The following is a 26544-nucleotide window of genomic DNA, read 5'->3' on the forward strand; positions in this document are numbered from 1 at the left end:
CTCCTAAAATCCAGGGCCGCTGCCTTACTGCATGCCTTTTAAACAGGCTATTGATACCTGATGGGCACAGATTTTTTTAAACAATTCCACACTTGTTCACCTTCCTTTTCTCTTTGCTCTGAGAGAATTCTTCCCCCGCTTCAGCATTTTCCCTGCCATTCACTTGATTTTTGAAGAGCTGTTGTTTCTGTTGTGATCCAGGGGCCTGGAATTAGAGATATTCTCATCAGGAGTAGCCTGAAGCTGTTGCTTGAGTATCTTCAAGATTGGGAAAGGGGAAGAGAAGAGTTAATGACTCTCTTTTTAACGGTGTTTCCGTAATCTTGCAATTTCAGGATGGGATTTTAAACCCTCATGCTGCCTCTTGCACTTGTGCTGCCTGCTGTGATGACATGACCTTGGTGAGTCAGAGCTATAACCAGTTGTTTGAAAATAAGTAGGGTTGGCCTCCTAAACTAGTGGCAGTCAGTTAAGCTGCTACATGGCAATCTGAGTTCCCATCATGAGTATCATGACCTTCCTGCTTTGCCTGCGATTGGGGGAAAGGTAAGAGCACCTGTTTGCCAGAGCTATCAAATGTCTGTGGTGTTCAGAGCTGCTACATAGTGAAGCTGTTTCTTTTTTATGAGCAAACAACTTATTTGCTAAAAACAAAGAAGAAATTTGGGCACTGAAACTGTTTGAGGGTTGAAACTGAATTTAGCAAGTAACTTTAGCTGAAGAAAAATGGAAACATTTTAGAAAATCAAAATTATTTTGTTTTGACATTTTTTAAACAAAAACGCTTTGATAATTGATTTTAAGATGGCATTTTCATTTCAAACAGTGCCAAAATTAAGACAGGTAAAAAAAAGAATGATCTGATATGCCTCACTAAGAAATCCCTTCACTTAATCACTAACAGCATTGTTTAGGTTTTTTGCTTTTTCTGAGAGACATGACCATTTTTATCCTAAGCAAATCCTTTTTATTCCCTTCACTCCCATTTTGGTCAGTGAGCTAAGAAATTAATTATTATCACAGCTTTGCTCCTTTAATAACCATGGTAGGAAGCTATACCCACATCTTTCTAGCCGGAAGGAGCACGGTATGAGAAATTTACATTGTTCTCTGAATGTGGGTGAGAGAACAGGATTTGGTGGGCAAGCGTAAAGCTTGTTGGCAGATATAGAGTTTGCTGAGACCAGTGATATCCTAGTCTTCAGCTTCAGCCTCAGCCATCTTTAGTGATGACCCTGCAGTGACTCTTATCAGCTGTAGGGTGGAGATCAGTAATACCTTTAAAGATTGTGGACCTTAAACATTGTTTTGGCCTGGAGTGGAGAAACAAGAATCTGTGCTGGAGTCTCTAATTGGCATTTTAGTCAAATGTAGCAGTGTCTTCCTCAGACCAGTCTTTTACTTCCTCAGGGGGAGCTGAGGCTTGCAAATCAGTCCAAATATGCTCTTGGCATTTCTGGAGTGTCTGAGTAAACATAGGCAAATCCCAGAACCACAAAAGCCTTTGTAAGAAGTGCCTGAAGTAGTTGAATAGCTGCCTTCTCTTTCATCCAGAGTGGCCCAGTGCGACTCTTTGTACCATATAAAAGGCGGAAAAAAGAGAATGAAATGCCTACAACTCCGGTGAAAAAGGATTCTCCTAAAAACATCACCCTGCTTCCTGCCACAGCTGCTACCACTTGTAAGTTTCTGTCTCCTGGAAGAGACCTGCCATTTCTTTATCACAAGAGAGCTAAAACCTATTTTGTTATTGATTTCCATATTAGTGACACCCTAATGAAGAATTTAGTGAACACTTGTTGCTCTTATTTGCTTGCCACTGGCACTTCTTTGATTTGACAGCAAACGTAGTCTGGTTTGGTTAGTTCATTTCCTGTTTTGGTTCTCATGCACTAGCATACCACTGCGTGTATGAAGTGAATGAACAGTAGGAAAACTTTCAATATCAGGATTGTCCAACTATTTCTAGAAAAACAGATTTTATAAGAATATTTAAATCCTTTCATACTAAGTTCTGCAAAAAAAAAAAGTCCTTGCTGTCAGAGAGACCTTGATTCCCATTTCTGTTACCCATTTGCTCTAATAGTGTTAGGAGATCTGCGGAACCTTGGCCTTGTTTCATAGTGGTTTAGAAGTAGATTTTTTAATTTCAGATTTTCACTTAAGCATTATACTTCAGTTGAAAGTCAAGTCACTGGAAAGGAGGCACATGGGAGCTGTAGACTCTGTACCCTGTGCTGGTCTTTCGTTTTCTAGAAGCAGGGGGTACCTGCCTATTCTGCCTCGTGCTGTTTCTTGAAACATACTGAAAGTCTGACTAAGTTGCTGGAATTGTACTTTAAAACATATCTGAATGCAGTGGTGTTCCATATTCAAATAAGTGTCATAATCAAGTAAAGAGATGTCTGAATATGTGTTTGTAGACAGATCATACTAGAACAAATCATCTTGAATGAGTATCTGCAACCACTTCTAAAGCAAGGCTGTTTTGACACCCATCTGAGCAAACAGCAGGTAGAAGGGTGATTCAAGATGGCAACTATGGTGTCTTTCCTTGAACTGATCAGAAAAGATAGATTTGCTTTGAGGAGGCTTATAAATACCAAGGCCTTTGTTTTTGGCCCTATAGCATAGCTGGATTTTGTGGCTCCTGTTTTGCTTGCTATTCCATGTCTAAGATTGGATGTTGGTCATCCTGTAAGGAAAATATGTTGATACTAGTTCAGAAACCCAAACCGTATTGGAAAGAAATTGAAGCCAGTTGAGTTTTTCAGACTCGTGAAAGCTGTTCTCATTAAAGCTTTCACAAGTTAGAGATTAGCCAGGAGGTTGATTCCTGGGCCTATTGGTTGACTTCTTCCCTGCCCCTTCATTGGCTTCTGAGGTGTTGCATCACCTGCTTAGAGACTGAAACAGCTGTGCATCAGGAGGAATTACACTGCTGTGAAATGTTCAGGTTTCCCACTTACAGAAATGAAAATGGAACCTGACTCTGGGTGGTTAAGGTACAAGCAGTGAATTCAGAAACCAGAATGTGATTTTCATTTATCATTCTAAGGCATGGAGCTGTACTCTGAATTTTGATAGCACAGGTTACTTACTAATCTGTGACTTCAGGTGACTCAGACCAGGGCTATCAACAGCTAAACAGCATAGCCTTCAGAGCTGCATGCTAATGATTAAAGTGTTTCTACTATTTTCAGTCACCGTGACTCCTTCTGGACAGATCACTACCTCTGGTGCTCTGACTTTTGACCGTGCATCCACTGTGGAAGCCACAGCTATCATCTCAGAAAGTCCATCCCAAGGCGATGTTTTCACTGGAGCCACTGGTGAGAGCTCAAAACTCATATGCGGTTTGCAGTAATGATGTACTGAGAAGAGACTGAATTGATGCCAGACCTAAAGACTTTGAAAGCATCAAGGAAGCTTATCTTCAAGGGCTTAACCAACAGGTGTTAGATCACCCAGTTTCCTTTCCTTAAAACAACTCCATCAAATTGAAATCTTATCAGTTTCATAAAACCAGTTTAAAGCAGCTTGTTGCTGCAACTGCACCTGTGTCCCTCTCTCCTTTTTTGTTAAACACCCCCCAAAACCACACAGGAAAAAAAGAAAACAACTCCATCAAATTGAAATCTTATCAGTTTCATAAAACCAGTTTAAAGCAGCTTGTTGCTGCAACTGCACCTGTGTCCCTCTCTCCTTTTTTGTTAAACACCCCCCAAAACCACACAGGAAAAAAAGAAAACTAGCTCTGTAATGAAACTGAGTAATTGAGAAATGGGACAAATGCCCAAAGTAAATGAAAAAAAAAATAAAGAGTTTTTTTCCCCCTACTCTGTCAGTTAGAATTCTGGTATTATTTACAGTAATGCTGGGTACAGTTTCTTAGTGGGATTTAAAAAAAAAACTATGGCATCTCTTTAAGGCTTAGTACTACTTACAGCAGATTTGAACATGATGAATTAAATAGATCAGTTCAGACTCTTCAAACAGAAGATACAAAAATTAACAATACTAAACCTTCATAAAATGCTTTAAGATCTACTGATAACTCAGTGATATATAAGAGTTTACATACTACTTGAAAACGTTCACTGAAAGTGAAAAATAACTGTTGTATATCCTATTGTTAGAAGATCTGTTATTTATTCATGAGCGAGTGCTAGCTGCTTGACTTTCGAGTTATGCGAGTTCATTGTGTAACAATTTTCATGTAGCATCCTTCATATGAAATATCAACAGCTCTTTTCTGTAAAGAGATAGATTAATGAACTGTCGCACAGTATTTTCTATATAGTCAGAAGGAAAGTAAAGCCAGCAGCCTAGTGATGGGGAGGTGGATTTTGGAGTAACTTCATATTTGGGCTGTGTTGATTTTTCTCCTGTGGTGTGGACAAGGGCTCCCTTGCCTTCTATGCAGACATGATGGATGACATGAAAAGGGAATAGAAGGAGATGAAAAAGCTATTTCAAGTCATTTGAACATAATACAGGCCGATTTGAATTGTAGCACGAGGGACAGCCAAACGTTGCAGTGCGGGTGGATGTTCAGTTGTTCTTGGCCCTGTAAGCTGGAACATGAAACCTGTGTTCTGTTCAGAGCTTTGCAGGACATGGCCAAGTCCTGAACATGTATTGTGCAGCGTTTGGGGACCCAAGTACCTCTTCAAAGCATTTGAAATCTTTGAATGAAAGTGAAAATATAGACACAGTGTGGATGAGAGCAAGTGAGAGTCTTTAAAAAAACCTTAATATATAACCGGAGATGCACACCTGCCAAATGTGGAGGGACTTCTTTTATGGTAGTAGTCTCATGTCATAAGACTGTTTCCTATTGACAGTGCTTCTAGTTACTACAGTTCTTAGGATTCATCACCACAAACCAGGCATATAAAACAAGTCAAAGCTGTGTTTATAATATGGATTTATAATACTCTTTGTTTTTTCAGTAGTACAGGATACTAATGTCCAGCAGCCTTGTCGGGTCAGTCATCCAGAACCCCACTATCCAAGTTATCAGGACAACTGTCAGATTTCACCTTTTCCAGAAGCCGCACTGCCAACTTCTCATCCCAAAATTGGTAAGTTTTGTTGTCTCTGAAATAAGACAGTTATCAGTAGCTGGGTTTACCCCATAAACTCTATTTCATCTGCAGCTAGAGATTGTCACAGGGAAATTAATTTATTCTTATCTTGCTTACTTGGGCTAATGTTGATGAGCTCACTTCTCTTTGTAGAGATTTCAGTGTCCTTCCTGTCCGTAAGAACTTTGAATTATTGGTTTGAATTTATTTCCTAAATCTTACAGCTTTCTGTTAGCATTGTTTCACAAAGCTGTATTTTCATGGCTTTTGTTTTAACCATGATGTACCTATTCCTCACCACCCATTCAAATTCAGGTGCAGCAGATTTCCTGAAATTCCCATTCAGCCAATTTTGTAGGAGGTTTTTTGATGGCTCTGATTGTATGATTCCATATATGCAAATCATTTCTCTGTGCCCAGAGCCAAACAGATGCCTTGCAAGGATCCTGTTTTGATTTTGTTATAGGTTGGTTCTGCTGAGGCCAAACTATGTTATGTTGGGAAGGTGATAGTAGAGATGCTAAACGTAAAATAAGCAGTTAGGAAGGTAAAGAAGCTGAGAGGAAGGTGTTCTGCTTTTGTGTTATCATGGTGTTATCTTTTTGCTGCATATTTTTTTTGTAGGACTAATTCTTAAATCAAAGAAAACTTACACATTTACCCCCACACATTTGTAAAAACTACTTTTTGGCAGTCTTGTAAAATGTCTGTTTATGCTTCTTGTTTTTGAAAGAGCTGCTACCCTTGTTGGTATCTTATTGTGGACTGCAGGGGTTTTGTTTTTTTTGTGAAGGCTAGCACAGTTTTTCAGCAAACTCTAATACTCTGTCTAATACAACTCAGTCATTGTGTGGATTTACCTCCTTTTTTAAGGTTCAGAACAGTTTTGTGAAAGCTTGCTATGCAACCCTCCTTTTTACATTGTGCCAACTTTCTTAACTGATGGCTGATGAGGAATTAGTGACTACCACTTAATGTTATTTGGGTTGGCAGAGTCAGTGGTTAGCTGATCAGTAAGGGTGCATTTTGTATTTGAGAATTGGCATCCTGGTTTCAACTTGTCTATATTCTCACTGGCTGGGATATATTTCTGTTTCTGCATTGGCACCAGAGGCTTAGAGGCTTCCAGCTCCCTGGATCTGACTTGGTTATGCTGCATTGGCTTTCCTCTAGTTGCAGTGATCACACAAAAAGTTTAATGTGGTCTGAGGCTGTGTCTTTCACCTGGTTCCTCTGAGCTTAGATGCTGGAGAATGCTCATCTTCCTCTCCCTTCCACTCTTCTTCTGGCCCACACTACTTCCACCCATTTTCTCAGCATTCAGTACAGAACATAGAGGTCTTTGCAAACTCTGGAGTTGGAAGTAAGGGGTATTGGAAGCAGGGGCACACTGGTAGCTGAAACTCCTTTTTCTCTTTAGACTAGCACACACAATCTGTATAACAAAAATAATGCCTCTTAATGTGACCTGAATAGATTCTTCCCTCAGAATGTTTCTTTCTTGAATGCCAATAACTGGAACAGATTTTGTTTGAAAAAAAAAAATAACATTTAGATCCATATTATCTTGACAAGGAAAGTGGCCTGTTAAGAGTCTCTTCTTGTGAGGGGCTGACTGCCCTTCCCACCAGGGGTTGTTTTGCTGGTACATTAATGTTGGAAGGAATGGCTTTGGTAGGTGTTGCAGAAAATCTTTTTGTGTGCATGGTGGGGTTTGAAGAAAGATCTTGGGGTTGAATCCACAAAGGTTATTTGACCATCTAAACTTTTGATTTTAGGACAAGTAGCTATGGTGCACCTTGCCCTATATGCTTTGGTGCATAGCAAGTTACCCCCGGGTGTGGTAGGGGAGGCTGGGGCCAGCACTGTGCAGCCTTACCTGGGGGCCTCCTCTTGCAGCCATGGTGATTCTTCTGGGTGGAGCCTAGCTGGCAGCTGCAGCATGGCTACAGGCAGCCTGGCTCTGCTTTTTCAGTGGTATGTGCTGTTCCATTTTTTTTCCTGCAGGTTTTTTTGACCCCTGGATATCCAGGGGTCAAAAAAGTCTGCAGAAAAAAACAATAGAGCAGCACATGCATGGGCAATGCACCCGTGCAGTGCAGAGAACACCTGTTGTGCAGTAGGTGGCATTGCAGACACGTTTGCAGTGCCACACACTACACAGCCACACTTGTCTGGATGCAACCATAAGGGTTGTTTCATAATGCCTTTCCACCTCAGAGTTAGTAAATCACCTGAATGCAAACTTCAGAGCAAATGGTCTATGTCTTTTTCTGATCATGAAAGCTTTACTTAATATCGGAAAAGTGTTCCTGCTGTCAGACACCCTCCACCTCTTATTTTTACCCCGTTACTTCTCTGAGCACTGTCTCAGCCTGTCAGCGAGTCTTGATTTTACACTGACCTGTTTCTGAGGTACAGGAAAAAGCAGTGCAAGTTAGAAATGTGGAGTAATACTTGGCACTTTTATATAATACACTTTCGGATGCTCAGAGGAAAGGATTTACATGCAAGTAAGCCTTGCAGCCCTTGAGGAGCTAGGAAAACGTTATCAGCGCTCTGGAACTGGTGAGATGAAGTGACTTTTCCAGCCCCACAATAACTCAGTGGCAGGAGAAAACACAATTCAGTTTTGAGTCCAGAAAAGTGTTCTTTGCCTCTAGCAATGAGTAATTTTCTTAGTAGTCTGTAATGAGGTGTTTTGCTTCTTGTTTGTCTGGAAATGCTTTAAAAAGAAAATCCTAAGCAGTTTGAGCCTTCACAGCAGACATCTGTCAAGACTTATAACAGAGCCTAACATGTGCCCCTTTTTGCGTTATTTGAAGTCAAATTCATGGCATGTGATTTTTTTTTTCTTTGTGTTCAGCTATAGAGTTGTCTTTCAGTACACTCTTTTTTAATGTAATTTTACATTCCCTTTTTAACAAAAGCAGAAATTGAGCAGTAGTAGTGGGAGAGTGGTATTTTTTTTAAAGTTAAATAGGGGCTGAGTCAAAAATTTAGAAGACAAGAGTCCTGGATGAGGGATAAGATGATTTAATAGGACTTTTGTTTCTTTCATTCCTGTGGTTCTGGGAAGCCAGTCAGCACAGAGCCAGATGGATGTGTGTTTGAGCAGCAAATTAAATACTAATATTATTGACACTGTGGAGCTGAAGGGGAACAACTGAAGCCCTTTTATTAATTTTCTTGTGTTCTGAGAAATAGATGTATAAATACAGGATTGAGACAGTTTATGAACTGCCAGGAATAATTACTTTCCTTCTTACTTTTTGAACCCTTACAGTAGTTCAACACTCATGCTTTAGTACAATAAACTACGTTCAAGTTAAAGGTAGCGCAAGGTAGCACCTAATGCTGCTTAGATGTGAAAACAAAACAAAACAGTGTTTTACTTTCAGCACATGCCCAGAAGAGTCATTGAATTAGTTTGACCTAGCTTCCCTAATGTCTGTATAGATCATATACTTCACCAGGGTTTTTTGGTGCTTTTATCTAATAGCTGATTGAATCAGCTATTAGATAAAAGTGCGAGAGATTCCTGCTGAAATGCCCAATCTATATAGACGCTGGGGAGCCAGGTTAAACTGAAGTGCTTCCTCTTTCAGTTAAGCACTGCTTTTTATTTTTTTCATGTCTGTCAGCAGTCTTAAAGATGACCTACCTTCTGCCTGACTTCAGATGAACTCAGCTAACTACCTCTCACTACCATAAGCATAGGCTGGTAGGTAGCCATGTTAGTCTGAAGTTAGGTAGAAGGTAGGGTAGTGTGGCATCTTAATAAGTTAGTCTGTAAGGTGCCACACTGTCCTGCCTTCTACCCATGTCCAGACTGCAAAGCAGAAATTTGATTAAATAATTACCATGCAGCTCATAATCGTAAATATTTACCTCCCATTCTCCTGACAAATATTGGGCTTTGGCACATTGTCCTTGTATATTTCTAGGCTTGAAGCCTGCCTGGATAGTATATTTTCTGGTTTGAACTTGTAGATGATAATAAACAGTGTCCTAATTACTGTATTTATAAAACACTGAAATCTCTGCTGGTCATGTTGTAGATATGTGAGACTTTCTATAAGATGGGAAGATTCTTCAACTAGCTGGCTAACTTGCAGGCATTGTTGTAATTCTCTAATGTAGAGCGGAGCTGTCCAACTTTTAAGTGGCCAGAGGCTGTAGGCCCCACAGGCTGCACCAGCAGGGGCTGCCTCCTGTGGGGGCAACATCAGTGGAGGGGGGCACAGACCCCCCCAGGTTGCTTGCCACCTGTGGGTGCTCCAGCTCACCTTTGGCTCCCCCTCTACACATGTTTGCCATGTGTTCCAGGCTGCTGGCTCCTCTGGTACTGCATGCTGCATTGTGCCACCCCATCCCCTTAGGTGAGAGCAGGAAGTAGAAGCCAGGGGAGGGAGAGTCTTGAGCCCCTTGCTGCAGCCAGAGCAATGTGGGGGGGAGGTGCTGGATGGGAGCCAGGGAGCTGCATGATGGCCTTTTGCAGGTTGCCAGTTGGACAACCCTGATACAGAGCATCCTTCCAAGTGAGTTTTCATTTTAACCTCAAATTAACATTTGAAATTTTAATAGCCACAGTTCACACCACCACAGGGAGTAACGTGATAAATTCATGCTCCATCCAAAATGCAATCTGACTGAAGATTAGATCTCTCTTCCTCATTTAAGACTTGAGTAAATATTGGCCTTTTTGCCAGCTGGGGTGAGGGTGGTTTTAACTCTTGACTGACATTTACTAAGCCTTGTGCTAATGTTAAGATGTGTAATTATTTCATATCAGATAACATTATCAAATGTCAAACCTTGGTCTTGGATTCTGCAGAAAATCCAGCACTGGAAAAAGCTTCTCTGCAAATAGTCTCATGCGAAAGATGAATGTGTCGGATGTGCATAACTAAATATAATAGCATTATCACCATGACATGCAAATGTTTGCTTAATTTATTACCTTAATAAAGCCTGTAGAGCAAAGTGGCAGCTACCTGCATCTACACTAGGTAAAGATCACATAGTTGACATACAGTTCTGTACTACAGTGTGCTGCTTCTGCCTTCAGCAAGTGCTAGCCTCCATCTAAATTGGTGGCCAGATTCCTCTGGGTTTTGTCTCTTGTGCCAAAAATGATAATTTATGACTTCAAAGATGCTGTCATGTTGTTACACTGACGCCAGTCCCTGACTTGCAGCCTAGTCATATTCAGTTACGTGGAAGCTCTTATACTTAAATCCATTTTGCCTCAACAGCTTTGCTAAGCAGAGGCTCATTTGAACTCGACCTGCATTTTATATGTAAAGATGCACCACAGCAAGTAATTCACTGCAGCTTCACTTCAGAAGGGCATGTAAGGCCACCCCAGTTTAAGGTAGCGTTTGGCTTGTGGTTAGAACTTGGCCCATCCTTAATTTTAAGCCCAGTATGAATTGCAGTCTTGAACAAGGCTTCATTCCTGAACTTTGGCTTTATAAGCGACTGCTATATGCTGGTTCCATTGTCATGAGTTCTGTTTTCCCAGTCCTGAGAGAATGAAACCAAAATACTGATTTCCTGATTTTTGCTTTCACAATTGCTGAGATCTCAATCTTCTTAGAGAGAGTCACCTGAAAAGCACTGCGATTAACAAATGAAGCAATCCTTATAATTCAGAAATTTTTCTGAGTTGGGGAACGTTGTGTAGGAGAAGTAGATGTCCTTTTCCTATTAAAACTAATGGAAACAAAGGATCCAGATCCTTTAGGGATACCTACTGTTTTATTTTATTTTCAAGGACCTTCCCCTGTGTTAAACTTTCTTTCATCCTCCAGTATCCAAGAAAAACCTGGCATCTCATTGTTACCATTTTAGTGAGATCCATAATTTATAACCTTCAGCAGCCATACAGCTGTCTCCAGACCTGAACTAACCTTCCCAACACTACTGATGCCCTACACAAAAAAAGGCTGACCAGAGGCTGTATAAGCTGCAGTTACTGGTGGAAAGCAGCTGTTAAATTCAGTTGTATTCCTAGAGCAGGTAGTAGAAGAGCATGTACCCTTGCCAGATGGAGAGGCAGGCTTAATAAAGAAAGCAGCATTATTCTGACTCTTCTAAGAGGATAGCGGAAAATGGAGGGAACTGAAAACAATTTAAATGGCTTAACTAGATCCTTAATGGCATCATTTCAGCTGCATTGCACATGGCTTTGTGATAGCTGGGATAGCACTCTAAGAATGCCTCCATCTCCGGCATCTAAATGTGCTATTGTACACTTAAAATAAACCCTTATATTTAATTGGCTTTTGATGAGTAGGATCTTAAAAGGTATCTGGTTTGATAGTGGTAACCTATACTAGCAACTTCCAACTTTCTAAAGCTTCAGGCTGTGCTTGTCTTTTTTATTCTGTCTCATGAATCCCTGCCATGGATTCTTTCATCTTCATACCCAAACAGAACAGAAGGATACTTTCTGAATATGCCAGCGGAGGGAAAATTCATAGAGTGTCATACTGAGTTCTTTCCATACTTTTATAGCTAGCATTACAAGTGGGGATCATTTTCCATAAAGCACAAGTACCTTGGGTATTTAAAAATGAGAAAGTTCTTGCCGGATTTCTCACTTTTTGACCTGTAATAGAAAGGGAAAGGTAGTAGCAGTAGTGTGAGCTAGATCTTACACTACTGACCTTCAACAGAGCATCAAAACTGACCTGCCTCAGGGAATCAAACTAATTCTTGTCTGAAATGCTGAGATGGTGTTTCTCTATGTCGGACTGGAAAGGTCTTTCTTTTTGCGCCTTTAAATATTTATTCCATACTGATTTAAAAGGAGAGTTTCCCAAATGAAGCATGATATAACTGTGAGCTCAAGTTAACAGGAGTCCATCAGCTTAAGCACTGGCCTTTGTGCACTGCACTGCAGTGACAAGTTACTCTCACCAAAAATTCTGGCTCCTTCTCCAGTGGAGACAGCCCGGCACATTAGAACCAGCCTGCTGTAGTCAGGTAAAGGTCATGCTTTTCCACTGCAGCACAGTTTTACAAGCAGGAGTTTGTTTTATCTCCAACAGGGTGTAAAATCGTGTTTAAAGAAAATAATTTTTGCAACATAGCTTAGGAACTCCTTACCCCAAACTGTTGGAGACCAGATATAGGCTCCTGTTCACTTAGGATTGTTTTTTAATTTCTCAACACAAAATCTGGCCTGCTTATAATGAACAAGGCTATTTCCTCCAGTGTCTTGTCTGCCTCTCTTCCTGGTTCTCATACTGATGAAAAGATGGTGTTAATCTTTGCTTGCTTGTTCTTCTTAAGCTGGAAAATCTCCTGATGTGGCTCTGTTCCTGCTGTGGTGGCTCAGCTGGCTAATACCATCTCTGAAACTTAGGGCCAAAGTGCAGCTGTTGATATGTACCTCTGCATACTACCCTGTGCAAGCCTGCTTAACTCTTTGTATGGAGGACACAAGCACAGGCCAACATTTTCAAATCTCTGGAATCAGACATTTTAAGTACTTCAGTATCACTTTTAAGGGATTAACTTTTATCATCCAGGTTTGAAAATCTTGGGTATGACACATGCCTTCTTGTCTGGTTGGCTTGCTGCACTATTAGATTAATCCATGGGCTTTTACAGTAATGTTCTAAGGGTGGAAATATTGCCCAAAGGACTTTCTAATATACCAAGGGCTGTGCAGGTTCTGGAAGGCCATAAAATTAGTCTCATTATTCACTTCTTCCCACAGAACTAGTTTTTATCATTAAACTTTCATTTAATAATTTTCTAGCCTTCATAGTGGTTGAGAACTTCAGAGATGTGACAAGGGTGTAAGTGAACACAGAGTAGCTAAACATCTGCTACAGGGCCAGCCCAACGGTGTTTGACTAGGTGGATGCCTACCTGGCTGGACTGGATGCCTACCTGGCTGGACTCATTTGAGTCCCGTTTCTTGTTTTGGGGTTTTGTTGTTCTCCCGCCCTGGCGGGGGGTCGGGCTAGAAGATCTACTAGGTCCCTTCCGACCCTAAATCTATGAAACTATGAAACTATGAAACCCAGGGGAAAGATACGGGGTAATGCTGAGCAAGGTTTAGGAGCTCTTTGTGTAAACTACCAACAGCGGGAGAAATGTTCTTCACAGAAAGAGGCAAGAGCAAGCTGTGAGAGTGGCTTTGAACTTCTTGGGTCAGCAAAACCCAAAAGAAAGCCTGAATTAGTAACTTCAGAGTGTTAATGGAGTATCAGCTACCCCCACTACTCACACACTCATCTTCCTTGAAACCTAAAAGAGACAAGTGTCAGCATTAACTCTTTTTACATTGACTGTTATAGCAGATGTCTCTTAATACCATTATAGCAAATGCTTTTAATGGAGATGTCTATTCCAGGGCCAAGTTATACAGTGTTTGGCATCTCCGGTTTCATGCATACACCCCGGCTCTTTCCAGTTCAGCCATCAGAACCTCTATCTCTTCTAGCTCTTCCCAACCATTTTTGAAAGCCATTTTGCATTGCCAGTGGCCAGAGTTACAATTTGCTGAGAGAGAGGTAGCATCTGTTTTTAAGTAGATGAGGCATCTTCAGATATTGTGGTGCTTGGGGCATAGAAATATTCAGGGCTGCATAACAGCCAAACTGCATTAGGCTTTGCTGGAGTGATACTGTAACATGCTATTTCCTTTTCCTAATAAGTAAAAAGCTTCCCAGATACTTCCTGCCCTCCAGACTAATTCATCCAGGTCTGAAAGTCCTACATGTTCTTCACTCATCCGGGTCCGAAAGTCCCACAGTGATTTATTCCTTGTAGCTCTGTCAGAGTGCTCCATTTGTTGCTTTGATTATGTTTGTTTAGCTGGGTCTCAGTTGGACTGAACTTTTGGCTGAGATGTTAAAGGAGGTGATGAAACACTTTAATCCTGTGTACTTTGTTTTGCTTTCTTAATATTTAGTGTTGACTTCACTTCCTGCCCTGGCTGTGCCACCCACTACCCCTACCAAAGCCATATCCCCTTCAGTGGTGAATGGGCTGGAGATGACAGAGCAACGGAGCTGGCTGTACCTGGAGGAGATGGTCAACTCCTTACTCAACACAGCCCAGCAACTGAAGACTCTGATTGAGCAGGCTAAACAGGCCAGCTCCTCCTTCCGTGAGGCTGCTGTTACTCAAGCAAAAATTCAAGCTGACGTGGAGAGGAAAGAGGTAAAAATGCTGGAGGATCTAGGATGGCTCAGCTCCTAAGTGTCTTTGCTACCAGCTGCTAAGTGCGCACAGTGACTGCTTGCTGATGATGGTAGCAAAAGACTTGCCGGAAATAGTTCAGTGCTAAGAAAGGCTGGGTCCTAACCTTTTCCCCCATCCCAGTCTTGGAGGTTAGCAAGTCCACCAATCATCACATGCAGAGGAAAGAGGGCTCTAGGATTTTCAGAAGCTGAGCATGCATAGCAAATTGTTTATTCTCTTTACTGTAGATGATCTATATCCTGAGCCATGATATCAGGGCTCTAATTGGAAAGGGGGTGTTCATTTCATACAAGATGTACATACCACACAACCAGAGAATAAAAGGCATGGCTAATTAACCAGATGTTTCTGCCGTCTTTATGACAGGCTAGCAAATGTTTAAAAGAACTTACTTGGGCTGTGAGTTTTCTCTTGGAGGAGCAAAGGCTGTGGTAGAGTGGAGTTTGTGGGGAAGTTGGACAGGGCCAAAATGTTTATTTCAGCTCTTGAGAACTTTTGTTGATAGTTTTAAAAATGAAGTTTGGCTAAGATCTGTCCCTGTGGTAGGAATGTGAAGCAAGATGTCATTGCTAGTAATCTTAGCCCTGACAGACATGTGCCTCTCAGTCTGTCTCCCTTTCCATATGAGATCCAACCTTCCTACTTTTCTAAACCTCCCCTGATGCACAAGCAAGGACTCCACATGTCCTTTTACAGCAGCATATTCTTACAGCCAAATCAGACTTCAGGCTTGGGTGAATAAACTCCCTCAGCTCCTCTTGTTCCACAAACCAGCATCTGCTGACATGGAATAGAGGGAGACAAGCTTTTTTTTATTTGGTTTTTATCTGCAGTGACATAAAAATCCCAGCTCTTGTGCTAGTCCATGTACTGTATCCCTCTCCTTCCTGAATTGTACATATGTGAGTGTGTACAACATTCAGTTTTCTATTATTTTCAGTCTGGGCTAGCAATGTCCACCTCCAATGTTGCTATTCTGATTTGGAACCCGTGCTGTACAGATGTAAAGGACTTCACAAAGCAGCATTAGGCAGTGAAGAATTAGACCCACGGAGCTTTGAGAAGAATGTTTGTCCACAGGTGGAGATCTGTTTTTGTTTAATTTTGCTTTCCCTCACCCTCCACCCGCTTCTCTGTCTCCCCTCAGGACTCCCAGGTGAAGAAGGCTGAATGGGTTTTCCTTTAGAAGCACATTGACACTACTTGAACTTGATGTGAAGGGGTCTCTGAAAGAGCAATACAGGATGGATCCCTTCCAGCAGAGCCGGGTGCAGCACTTTGCTGGGCTCCCAGCAGTTCCCGGCCTAGGAAGTGAGGGATCAAATCCAGCTGTTGCACAGCAGTTTGTGGGGTTAATTTTACAGGGCAACTATGTATGTGAGACAGGGTATGTTTCCCAGGACATGAATCCCAAGCTGGACTATCCCTGCCTCCTGAATTTTTTATTTTGTAACGTGATATTGATATCTGTGCTACTCGGTGGGTGTGTCTACACGTGCGCTTTAGTGCACAGTAGCTTATTTTACTACCCATAAAAGCGTTGCATAAAAAAACCATGCAAATACGCTAATGCACAGTAAAATAAGCTACTGTGCATTACACGTCAGTAAAAAAATGTGTGTTTTTGCTACTGCACAATAAGGCAACCCAGTGTGCATTTATTTAGTACCGCACAATGGAGGTACTAAATTTAATGCACATTAGGCAAAGTGAATTCATGCACATGTAGATGCATCCAGTAACATCTTATTCTTTTGAGAAACGTGGCAGATTGCCTTTACCGATCCAAAGAATAACATTAAAAAAAATCTGTTTTGAGCCAAGACAGTTCCACTTACTCAGCCAGCAAAATACTTGCCCACCGCTGTACTTGGTGCATCCAGATTTGTTTTTAGTTGTCTTTTAATCCAAAATGCTTGCTGGGGGAAAAAAGAAAGACAGCTCTGCTAAAATGTATAACAATAGCATGTGGATTTATTGGCAAATGCATGTAAGGAAAACAAATCCAGACAGTTTTCCCATGTAGTTGTTTCTGGATTTGTTCAAATGAATTTCACTGTGGGGAAAAAGCACAAGATTCATGGGTGCAAGTGCAATGATTGAAAGTAATTAAAATAAATGCCAGGCAATTAAGCTTCATATTTTGTTGTTGATCAAGCACACTTTCTTGAAAATGCCCCGGTATATGTCACAAGGCCCTTCTGTAGCTGAAGACTGATATTGCTTGGGATTAGCATTAGACATCTAATACTAAGGGAGTAGAAGGATCTTGCAGATATTGCTCTGTCATAATTAACTATTGCTTTAATTAAGTTTGCATGATCTCCACAATTCTCTTCCCTAGTGTTGGACAAGAGTCTTGTTTTGTAATGATTAGTCCTGTAGAAGGCATTATGCTAAGTTTCTATGAATCAGCTTAATATCAAAAAAGCCAGTCCTTTAGCAGTACTTTGGGATGGATCATGGTAAATATTCATTTGTAACCCTCAGAGTACCTCAAGGGATTAATGTAATAAGTCAGAAGGGGTATTAATCAATTTTCATTAACAGAAATGATGAGGGTAGAAGTCCTGACACCTCTGCAGGAACACTGCCAGTTTTGTGTCTGCAGTCTGGGCTCTGCTACTCTCTTAAGGGATTTTTTTTAACACGGGATCCTTTTGTTAGATAGGGAATGCAGAGAAAATTCAAATATAGGATAAAGCCATCACCAAGTTGAGGGTTCAGCTCTTCATGGAAAAATGATTTAACATGGATTAAAGAGATCTGTTAGTGTATTCAGGCTAGTTTCCAATTTAACAGACTGGTCAGCAATTAACTTTGCTGCCACAACTGTGAATATCCTTGCTCCTTGTTACCAGTCAGAATTCATTCAATTCAAGATCAGGGCCCTCACATTGGAATTTGACACTGTAACTCTAATTCTTAGCTCAGAGTAAGTATATTTGCTAACAGGGGAAGAAAGCGAGTAGGAAAATGTGCCTGTGTGTTAGCTTTGCTTTAGCCTTTAATAAATAATGAAGCAGTGTTAACAGTTGCTTGCTAATCTTGTAGAAAACTTAGACGTTCCTGCATAAAAGCTGTAGCTGAGTCTTAAATATTTCAAATGAACCAAACTGATTCCAAATGGCAGCCATTCATTTAGCCTAGCTGAAATGAAGTACATGCAGAAAAGTGGTATTCATTTTTCCAGTGTTGAGATTTGTAGAATTTATAACCATGCAAAGATAGGTTTACTTCCAATTTTCCTAGGCAGGACAAGAGATTTGTGTTGGGTTAGGTTTGCATCTGCTATTTGTCCGTTGACTGAAACAACACCAATGAATTCAAATGGTTTGACTTCACGAAGCTTCGTTCTGCTCATATATGACTGTTTGTGATGGTTCACTTGAGTCACCAGGATGCATATGTTTTTAAGGGGTGACTAGAATGAGAAATACTGGCAAGCAGAGGACTTGCTATGTGTAGCAAATAAAAAAATATGCTCAACATTATGAGTGTAATGTGCATTGATAAAAAGCCAATGCACATTACACAACAAAGCTGCACTTTGTTTCTTACGTTATTCTGTTGAGTCTGAGTTTGGCAGGAAGGTTAGAGCAGTGGATGCATTTACAAATCTATGGCAATATCTAGACCCAGAACATTTAACGCTGGTGCATGTAAGACTGGACTACCTAGCTTTTCAGAAAAGAAAATTATACCCAAGCAGTGTAACAGAATATATATGTAGACATAGCGCATTTTAATATTTTAAAAAGGAGCATTTCAGAATACCACCTTCTCCAGTTTACTTCCCCAGTCTGGTGTTTAGAAATTTATACTCACCTGTAACCATTATTAGCGTTGCATTCCTCATTATCACAGAAGGAAAATGGTCTGTTTTAAGGGTTTGTGAAGCCCTCAGCTGTTAAATAGGAAATGTAAGATCACTGACTCCAAACTTAAAAGTTGAACATTTCAGATAGGTAGCTTCTTACAAGGGGTAATTCTTATGTCTACATATACATTCAGTTACTAATTTTGACTGTCCTTCTCTTTTAGTTGATATAAATTGGCTTAAGGAGCATGGTTTGGTGGGTAAAGTTCAGGACCAGGGGTCTATTCCAGGTTCTGTTTCCAGCTCTGTCACAAATTTCTTATTTGGCCTTGGGTAAGTTGCTTTGTACCACCATTCCCCATATACAAAAATAAGAATAACACTTACTTCATGTAGGTTTCATGGGGTTCATACGGGGTTGAAAAGTTTTGATATCCCTGGATGGAAGATACAATAAAAGTAGAAAGTATTGAGAATATAGGTTTAAAAAAATTACTTTCATAGGCAATTATTAAAGCTGAAAAATAGCATTCTATTATTTTTTGCAATGGCTGTTTTGGGATAGTAACAGTTTCAATGGTATTGTTTTAGTTCTGACACTGCCATAGATGGTGAGGATACATATTCAGCCCTTTAGAACCATTGTGGATGCAGTGTAACTTGGTATTGGTAGCCCAGATCATTGCTTAAAATATGAAATAGTTACTGTGTGAGCAACACAATTTAAATAACTCCAGCCATTTTAAAACCAGAATGTAACTAGCTTTAAGGCCACCTTCTTCATGCAATTGCCCCATGACATCCAGAACATCTTTAATTATATTTCTTGATTTTAAAAAAGCTGCTTCTCTGTAGAGACCTCCAAGAATCAGTCCCAGAAATAAAACCAGCACCAGCTTGAATGCTGCAGACTTCAGTGCCAATCAGAAACCCAGTATCTGTATACAAACACTTGATGCACACGTAATTGATGCTTCACTGCTATGTGTTGCTCTGTTTTCAAACAGAAACACCTGACGTCACTTCCTAACACTTGTCTTAGGGTGAAAGACATATCTGGGGTTTGGATAAAAGTAATTTATTATTCATTTAAGTAAAAAAGGCCAACTCTATTAAATATTTGTGTTTCTTGTGTTTTGTAAAAATGAACTTCTCTAAGTATTTTTGTATTGAAGCCTTTTCTAAGCAATAAACTATTTTTGGTCTCAAATAAGTATGATTCCATCTTTCCCAGGTTTCCCTTCTAGACTTGTAAAATTTCCAGCCACCCTTGTTAAAAGACCCAGAAGAAACAGTTTGGTCCCTTGAACAGTTGCTGATCTCTGGTTAAACTGCATCTTTTCTTTATAAAAAAGAGAGAAGGTGGGTGATGAGCTGTCTTCACTTAGGGTCAGCAGGTGCTTGGCATCTCACAGAAGACATTCAGCATCTTTCAGGATCAGCCCAGAAGGAATGGATTAAAGACACGACTTCACACATGCCCAAGCATCTATAGCATCTGTGTTTTTCTTAACAAGTATACGAAATCACCTTTTATTTTGTGGGGAGAAAACCAGCACTCCCTTCCCCCATATTCTCAGCAAATTGGCTGGGTTTAAGCCATCAAACAAAAACAATAGATGTGCCTGGTAAGCATCTCTGCCTTGGAGATCAGCATCAAATCTGTTTAAAAAAGAGGTTTATAATTTGATGCTCCCAATACAGCAGGGAGAAACCTACTTTTAAGAAAAAGGCTGAAGATTAAATCAGTTAACAGCTGGACTGTCTGCTTTCTTGGAGAGATTAAAACAACTGAGGGCAGGAGGGCATAAAATTAAACTAAAATTGAGATAGGCATCTAGTATACCTAGAGAGTCATTGGGATGTGGATTATGCACACACCCCCAACCATCCTCAAGTGCAGCAGCAAATCCAATCAGTTTCCTGCAAGTCTTTTTTTGTGAGAGGGACCATGAATATCCTGCATCAATCCCCACTTGATAAAATCATTTTCCTGTTTGGTTCTTGAATGACTTAATTCTGCAGGCCACCCTGTAATGACATGATACCTGATAGAGATTGATAAAAGGGAGATAAAAATGTTGTCTGCACCTCACCTGCAGATTTCAGGAGAGCTGGGCCTGAGTTGGAGGAGTTCTTCAATTAAGGACTGAAGATGGCTGTGCTCCTTGTCGATCTTTCATCACTAAAAATCTCATGTGCAAAAACAAAACAGCCAAGTTTATGCACCTCTGGAAAGCCAGCAACAGTATTTTCAGCTGAGAGAGAAAAGAATCCTCAGCTGTGCAGCATGGCAGCTCGGGAGGACTAGGACTCATTGATTTTTTTTTTTTTTTTTTCCCCCCCCACCTTGTGCAAGGGACATCCATCTGCATGACTGAATAGAGTTGCTGACAGATATATTGTGGTTGATTAGGACTGTGTCTGTTGGAGGGGAATATTTATTCTAACACTTAAGCATGTTGCATTTTTATTACCATCAGACAGGTGCCAGGACACACACACATACAGTATACAAAAAATATAGCCATAAGCAGTGTGGAATTTTTCCATACTTCACGCTAACTAATCTGTAGTAGTTTGTCATCCACTTAGTACTTAAGGCTTGGAGCTTTTCTTGGAAGGGTGTACAGTTTCTTCCCAACGTGATTCTCTTGTTTAAATAAGCATTCTGTAAAGGGGCAAAAGAACATATGCTAGAGAGGTCAGATGTCAAATCTCAGCTGATACAGATCACCTCTTCTTCTATTGGTCTGTATTCCACTGAGGTGGGCCTTCAGTTTGGACAAAATTGTGGCTTCAAATTCAAAGCAGAAAATTGTACCAAGTAAACTTGGATATAAATGTCCCCCAGTTTCCTCATGCCCAGCTGGGATTTGAAGTGTTGCAGATCCTGTGCATGGTAATTTGCATTCTGCACAGACTGAGCAAGTCTCTTAAGGTATGGACACATACATTTTATCTGCTTTAACGTTGGCGGGGGAGGCTGCTGCTTGGGATCCCACAGCAGCCGGTAGGAGCTAAACATTTCTGCCTGAGTCTGTAGCAATACAAGTGAGCTAAATCATCTGAACTTTGACCCTGAATAAATTAGGGTTAAGAGTTGGAGCCATTTTCCTACTTTTGTGTGGCTACAGAATCATGCAGATATAACAGTTGCATCCCAACAGCTTGTATTGGCATCCTTTCATAGCAGTGAAATTGTTAAGTCTGTCCATATGCTTAGTTTAATAAAGCCAGAAGCAAATCAAACATCTCACTATAGTGAGGTTGTGTCTATGCTGCTTCCTTGGCTCTCCAGGTAAAGCATGTTCTCAAGCATGCTCCCTCCTGCTCACATGTGCCAAGCCTGGAAATGTGCCAGTGAAAGTGCCCTAGAGGTGTTGTCTCACCACTGCTCCCAAGGTGTTTGTCTGTAATACTGTTCAGAAAATGGCTATGACGGGGTGTCCCAAGAGCATCTTAACCCTACATTTCTGAGTTGGGAGAGCATCTTCCTGGAAAGATCAGGGATGCAGCATAGAGTTTTACCCTGAAACTTCCATCCGGTATTTTTCAGCTCCCAAGAACTTCTTGATTTTGATTCCATGTCACAGTAAATTGAAGCTTCACAGGAACACTATGACACCAGGTCAAAAAGATGATCCAAAATTAATCCCATAATCTGCTTAAGCATTTGGTTCCTACTTTTGGATAAACCTACTTTGCTCTAAGGTGGTATGGAGTTTCTTTTGCTTAACTGTTCCCTTGGAATTTATTGCTGGGCTAGCACTGTCTTTATAATTTGACTGGGTTTCAGTATCCCTTGCTAATTTCTCAGCGGGCTCTGCTGCTGGGCACATCAGGTTCAGATATGGGGATAGGAATCATTTATTGTACTCAGAAACTGACTTTGAGCAAATTTTTATGCCACCTGCTTATATGTGTACGTGCTCAGGCACCGTAAGCTGCTATGGAATATGTTAGTGTACACTGGTGTTTCTCATACCAGAGTGCATGCATCCCTGGGAGTATGTGGCAAACTTCTAGAGGGTATGTAAGAGGAAGGGAAAAGGTAAATATAAATGGAAGAGGAAGAATTGAAAAACAACTCTACAGTATCACTTAGGTGCAGGGGAGTTTAAAATATGATGGTAGTGAGAAAGTGTTACTTTTTTCTCAGCTGTAACAGAATCATAGGGAAACAGCAATAGAGCAAACTTAACCCAGGGAAGCTTCAAAATTCCTGGCATACCCTAGCAGATACTAGATGTCAGGGCAGGTGGCGATAACATCACATTTCAGACGAACCAAGTCTTAAAGTTGGGCTCATTTGAAGAAATGCAGCTTTCTAAATCTGTGCTCACCAAATTTACCTGCATGTTTAGCATGAGGATCAGTTACAAAACCCTAGCAGTTGCATGCCTAGACTTTGCCTTTAATAAGGTGGCAGAGGTGCTTAATTCTTCTATGGCTGCTTGATTGCAGAAGGTCTTCAATCTCCGCACATTTCCTGTGTGTTGGGGAGCTAGATAGTAAAGTCAAGGTAGTTTCTAAAGGGTTTCAGACATGCTTATTTTGTCTGTTTGTTGTCTTTTCATACCTGTTGAGCTGTTCTACTTCTCTAGAGTTTAGCTGGCCTTTGAAGTAGAGTAGAGAAATGTGACTATTACAAGGGCGGGCGATTATTTCAGGCAGAGGGCCGCTTACTGAGTTTTGGCAAGCCATTGAGGGCCGCATGACAGGCAGCTGGGGGCAGATAAATATTAATTTTCTAATTTTTTTAGGGGCCCTATGGGCTGGATAGAATGGCCTGGCAGGCTGCATCAGGCCCGCAGGCTGCATTTTGCCCACCCCTGCTGTATCAGAAGCACAAGCAAAGCAGTTAGCTGATGGTCTTATAAAGTCTTCAGCGTTCTTGCCTTGGAACTTGTGGTGCTGCTAACTGATAACTTTTTGTGCTTTCATTTGTACAAGAATATCACTTATTGCAAAATTAAGCCACCACATTAATGAATAAGCAACTTGTGTGGGTGAAGTGGGTGTAGATTCATATTGCCTTCAATTAGATGTTACCCTAGAAGCTAACTAGGATGTCTGCTGCAAAGAAGTGGCCTTTGCACCAGCTACTTCATTCCCTTCAAGAGTATCCTTCAGTGTCCCCTTCTTGCAAGCGATGATAATGTTTTGTTCCAGTGCTGTGGTAGCTAGAGTTCCAGGCTTTGTGCAAGTAAATAATGCGCTAATAATGCACTAATGGGATGTAGGTGGAATTTCCCCCCTTAATCTAATAGCTCGGCAAACAAGCTCAGATAATGAGGTGTCTATGATAAACCACTTTCAATGTTGCTGTGGTTCAGGGACAACACTGCCTATCTGGAGTAATGTGTCCAACATTTCTCTCATTGCAGCAGTATCAAAACCAGTTATTTCAACAAACAGAAGATGTGGATGGAAAAACAGAAATCATCATCAAGGTAAGTACGAGGCTAACACATCACACTAGGAAATGTAAATCCTACCTCTAAAGAGAGGTAGTTAGCCATGTTAGTCCAAAGTTGGGTGGACAGGGCAGGGTGGCACCTTGACCAAGTTAATAAGGTGCCGGACTGTCTTGCCTTCTGCCTGCCTGTAAAGATCATGTGCTTTCAGAATGTTCTTTAGTGACCTTTTTGCTTGTCTTGTCCCAATTCAAAATGTAATTAAAAAAAACCCCAAAACCACTCTTTCTGCAATGTTCAGACTTGTCCCCTCAGAAATCAGACACCAAACCATTGTCCCCTCTAGTGAGGTCTGACAAACTCTTTGTTTCTTAAACATGACATTTCATCTTCACAAGTCCCATTGCACTTCCTGGAGGCAAGTAGAAGTGAGTCCTTCTGAGCTGTGTTGATGCAGTTCCTACCTGGTTGGTAGGTCTTGCTAGCAAAGAACAGAAAGCGCTCCCCTCTTCTTGTAAGTTGAGTATTACCTTTGCATGGTTCCTATCACCATTGGTGCTATGACTCAAAATTGGGCCTTCTACTGAATTACTCAGTAGGCTTTTCATAATGGTTGTGCCCTGTTTTGGGTATTAAAACATTCATAGATTCATGAATATTTGGGTTGGAAGGGACTTTAGCAGAACATCACATCCAACCCCCTGCCCTGGGTAGGAAAAAGCATTCGGGTCAAATGACCCCAGCCAGGTGCACATCTAGCCTCCTCTTGAAGACCCCCAAGTTAGGGGAGAGCACCCTTCCTTGGAAGTCTATTCCAGATTTTGGCCACCCTTACTGCAAATAAGTTCTTCCTGATATGTCTAACCTAAATCTGCTCTCCATCAGTTTGTGGCCATTGTTCCTAGTTACTCCAAGGAGCACCCCTTGTATCTGCTATTTCTTGCTGCCCCTCCCCCTGCCCCCCAATGAATTTGTAGGTGGCTGCAAGATCCCCTCTCAGCCTTCTCTTGCAGAGGCTGAAGAGATCCAGGGCCCTTAATCTGTCCTCATAGGGCTTTGCCTGCAGGCCCCTAACCATACGAGTAGCCCTCCTCTGAACCCTCTCGAGATTGTCCACATCACGCTTGAAGTACGGCGCCCAAAACTGGATGCAGTACTGCAGCCTGACCAGTGCTGCACAGAGGGGAAGTATTACCTCTCTGGACCTATTTGTCATGCACCTGCTAATGTATGTTGAAGTGCGGTTAGCATTACTGATTGCTTTGTCACATTTACAACTCATGTTCATCTTGGAGTTTTCAGTGACTCTGAGATCCATTTCCACTGCTGTGCTGCTGAGAAGGTTCTTCCCCAGCCTGTAAGGGTGCTGGTGATTCCTTCTCCCTAGGTGCAGCACTTTGCATTTGTTCTTATTGAACTGCATCCTATTCTGTTCCGCCCACTTTTCCAACCTGTCCAGATCCGCCTGGATTCGTTCCCTACACTCTGGTGTGTTAACTTTATCCCATAGTTTGGTATCATCTGTGAATTTGGACAGAGTGCTTTCCACAGCCTCATCCAAGTCGCTGACGAAGACATTGAACAACACAAGTCCCAGGACTGAGTCTTGTGGGACTCCACTGCCCACATCTTTCCAGCTCGAAACCAACCCATCCACCATCACTTTCTGGGTGCAACCCCTAAATCAATTTGCCACCCACCTGACCATGTAATCATTTATGCCACAACCACTTAGTTTATCTGTGAGAATAGAATGAGATACAGTATTGAAGGCCTTCTTAAAGTCCAAGTACATGGCATCTACCTCGGTTCCTGCATCTAAGCATTTTGTGACCTGGTCATAAAAAGAAACAAAGTTAGTCAGCAGGATCTACCTGCTGTGAATCCTTGCTGGTTGTCCTTTAGGATGGCTTTCCCCACCGGACTTCCACAAATGTGATCCTTAATAATTTTTTCAAAGGTTTTCCCGAGGATAGATTTAATAGATTTCATAGACATTAGGGCTGGAAGGGACCTCGGAAGATCATAGAATCCAGCCCCCTGCCCAAAGGGGAGGAAGTCAGCTGGGGTCATAGGATCCCAGCAAGATGAGCATCCAATTTGCTCTTGAAGGTGTTCAATGTAGGTGCTTGAACCACCTCTGATGGCAGGCTGTTCCAGACCTTGGGGGCTCAGGCAGTAAAGAAATTCTTCCTTATGTCCAGCCTGAAACGGTCTCGCAGTAGTTTATGACTGTTCGACCTGGTCATCCCTTGGGGCGCTCTGGTGAACAAACATTCCCCCAGATACTGGTGGTCACCCCTGATAAACTTATAGGTGGCCATCAGGTCACCCCTGAGCCTGCGCTTTTCCAGGCTAAAGAGCCCCATGGCTCTCAACCTGTCATCATAAGGTCTGTTTTCCTGACCTCTGATCATGTGCATGGCTCTTCTCTAGACTCTCTCAAGCTTCTCCACATCCTTTTTGAATTGTGGAGCCCAAAACTGGACGCAATACTCCAGATAGAGATGAGACTAACTGGTCTATAGTTACCCGGATCATACTTCCTCCCCTTCTTGAAAATAGGGACCATGCTGGCCCTTTTCCAGTCCTCTGGGACCTGACCTGAGCACCAAGAGTGCTCAAACAGCCATGCCAGTGCTTCTGCTATGACACTGGCCAATTCCTTCAGCACCCTTGGATGAAGATCACCAAGGTCTGCTGACTTAAACACATCCATCCCCTCCAGGTGTCTCTTCACTAAGTGGGTACTAGCAGTTGGTGGGCTGGTTTCCCTTTTGTGCCTGTCTATGATCCAACTGGGAGATTTGTCCTGATCTGAGTTCAGGAATAGAGGCAAAAAACTCATTGAAGAGCTCAGCATTGTCCCCGCTGTCTGTCACTAATTGCCCTAGTTTGTCCTATAGGGATCCTATGCTACCCTGCGCCTTCTTTGTGCTCCCCATATACTTGAAGAAGGACTTTTTGTTGTCTTTAATTTTTGTTG

General features: G+C 41.5%; 1 protein-coding gene across 1 annotated transcript in view; it reads left to right on the top strand.

Moving 5' to 3' along the window:
* The window catches only part of DEAF1 (DEAF1, transcription factor), a 46443-nt gene that overhangs the window by 7017 nt on the left and 12882 nt on the right, over window positions 1-26544 (top strand). Inside the window, exons 6-11 of the mRNA XM_019519798.1 lie at window positions 336-401; window positions 1555-1681; window positions 3204-3332; window positions 4959-5087; window positions 14026-14276; window positions 23529-23594. Coding sequence (XP_019375343.1) covers window positions 336-401; window positions 1555-1681; window positions 3204-3332; window positions 4959-5087; window positions 14026-14276; window positions 23529-23594 — 768 coding nt within the window. The remainder of the gene's footprint in view (window positions 1-335; window positions 402-1554; window positions 1682-3203; window positions 3333-4958; window positions 5088-14025; window positions 14277-23528; window positions 23595-26544) is intronic.

Source organism: Gavialis gangeticus, unplaced genomic scaffold (assembly GCF_001723915.1).
Source record: "Gavialis gangeticus isolate Ggan-Ray unplaced genomic scaffold, GavGan_comp1, whole genome shotgun sequence".
Lineage (NCBI taxonomy): Eukaryota > Metazoa > Chordata > Crocodylia > Gavialidae > Gavialis > Gavialis gangeticus.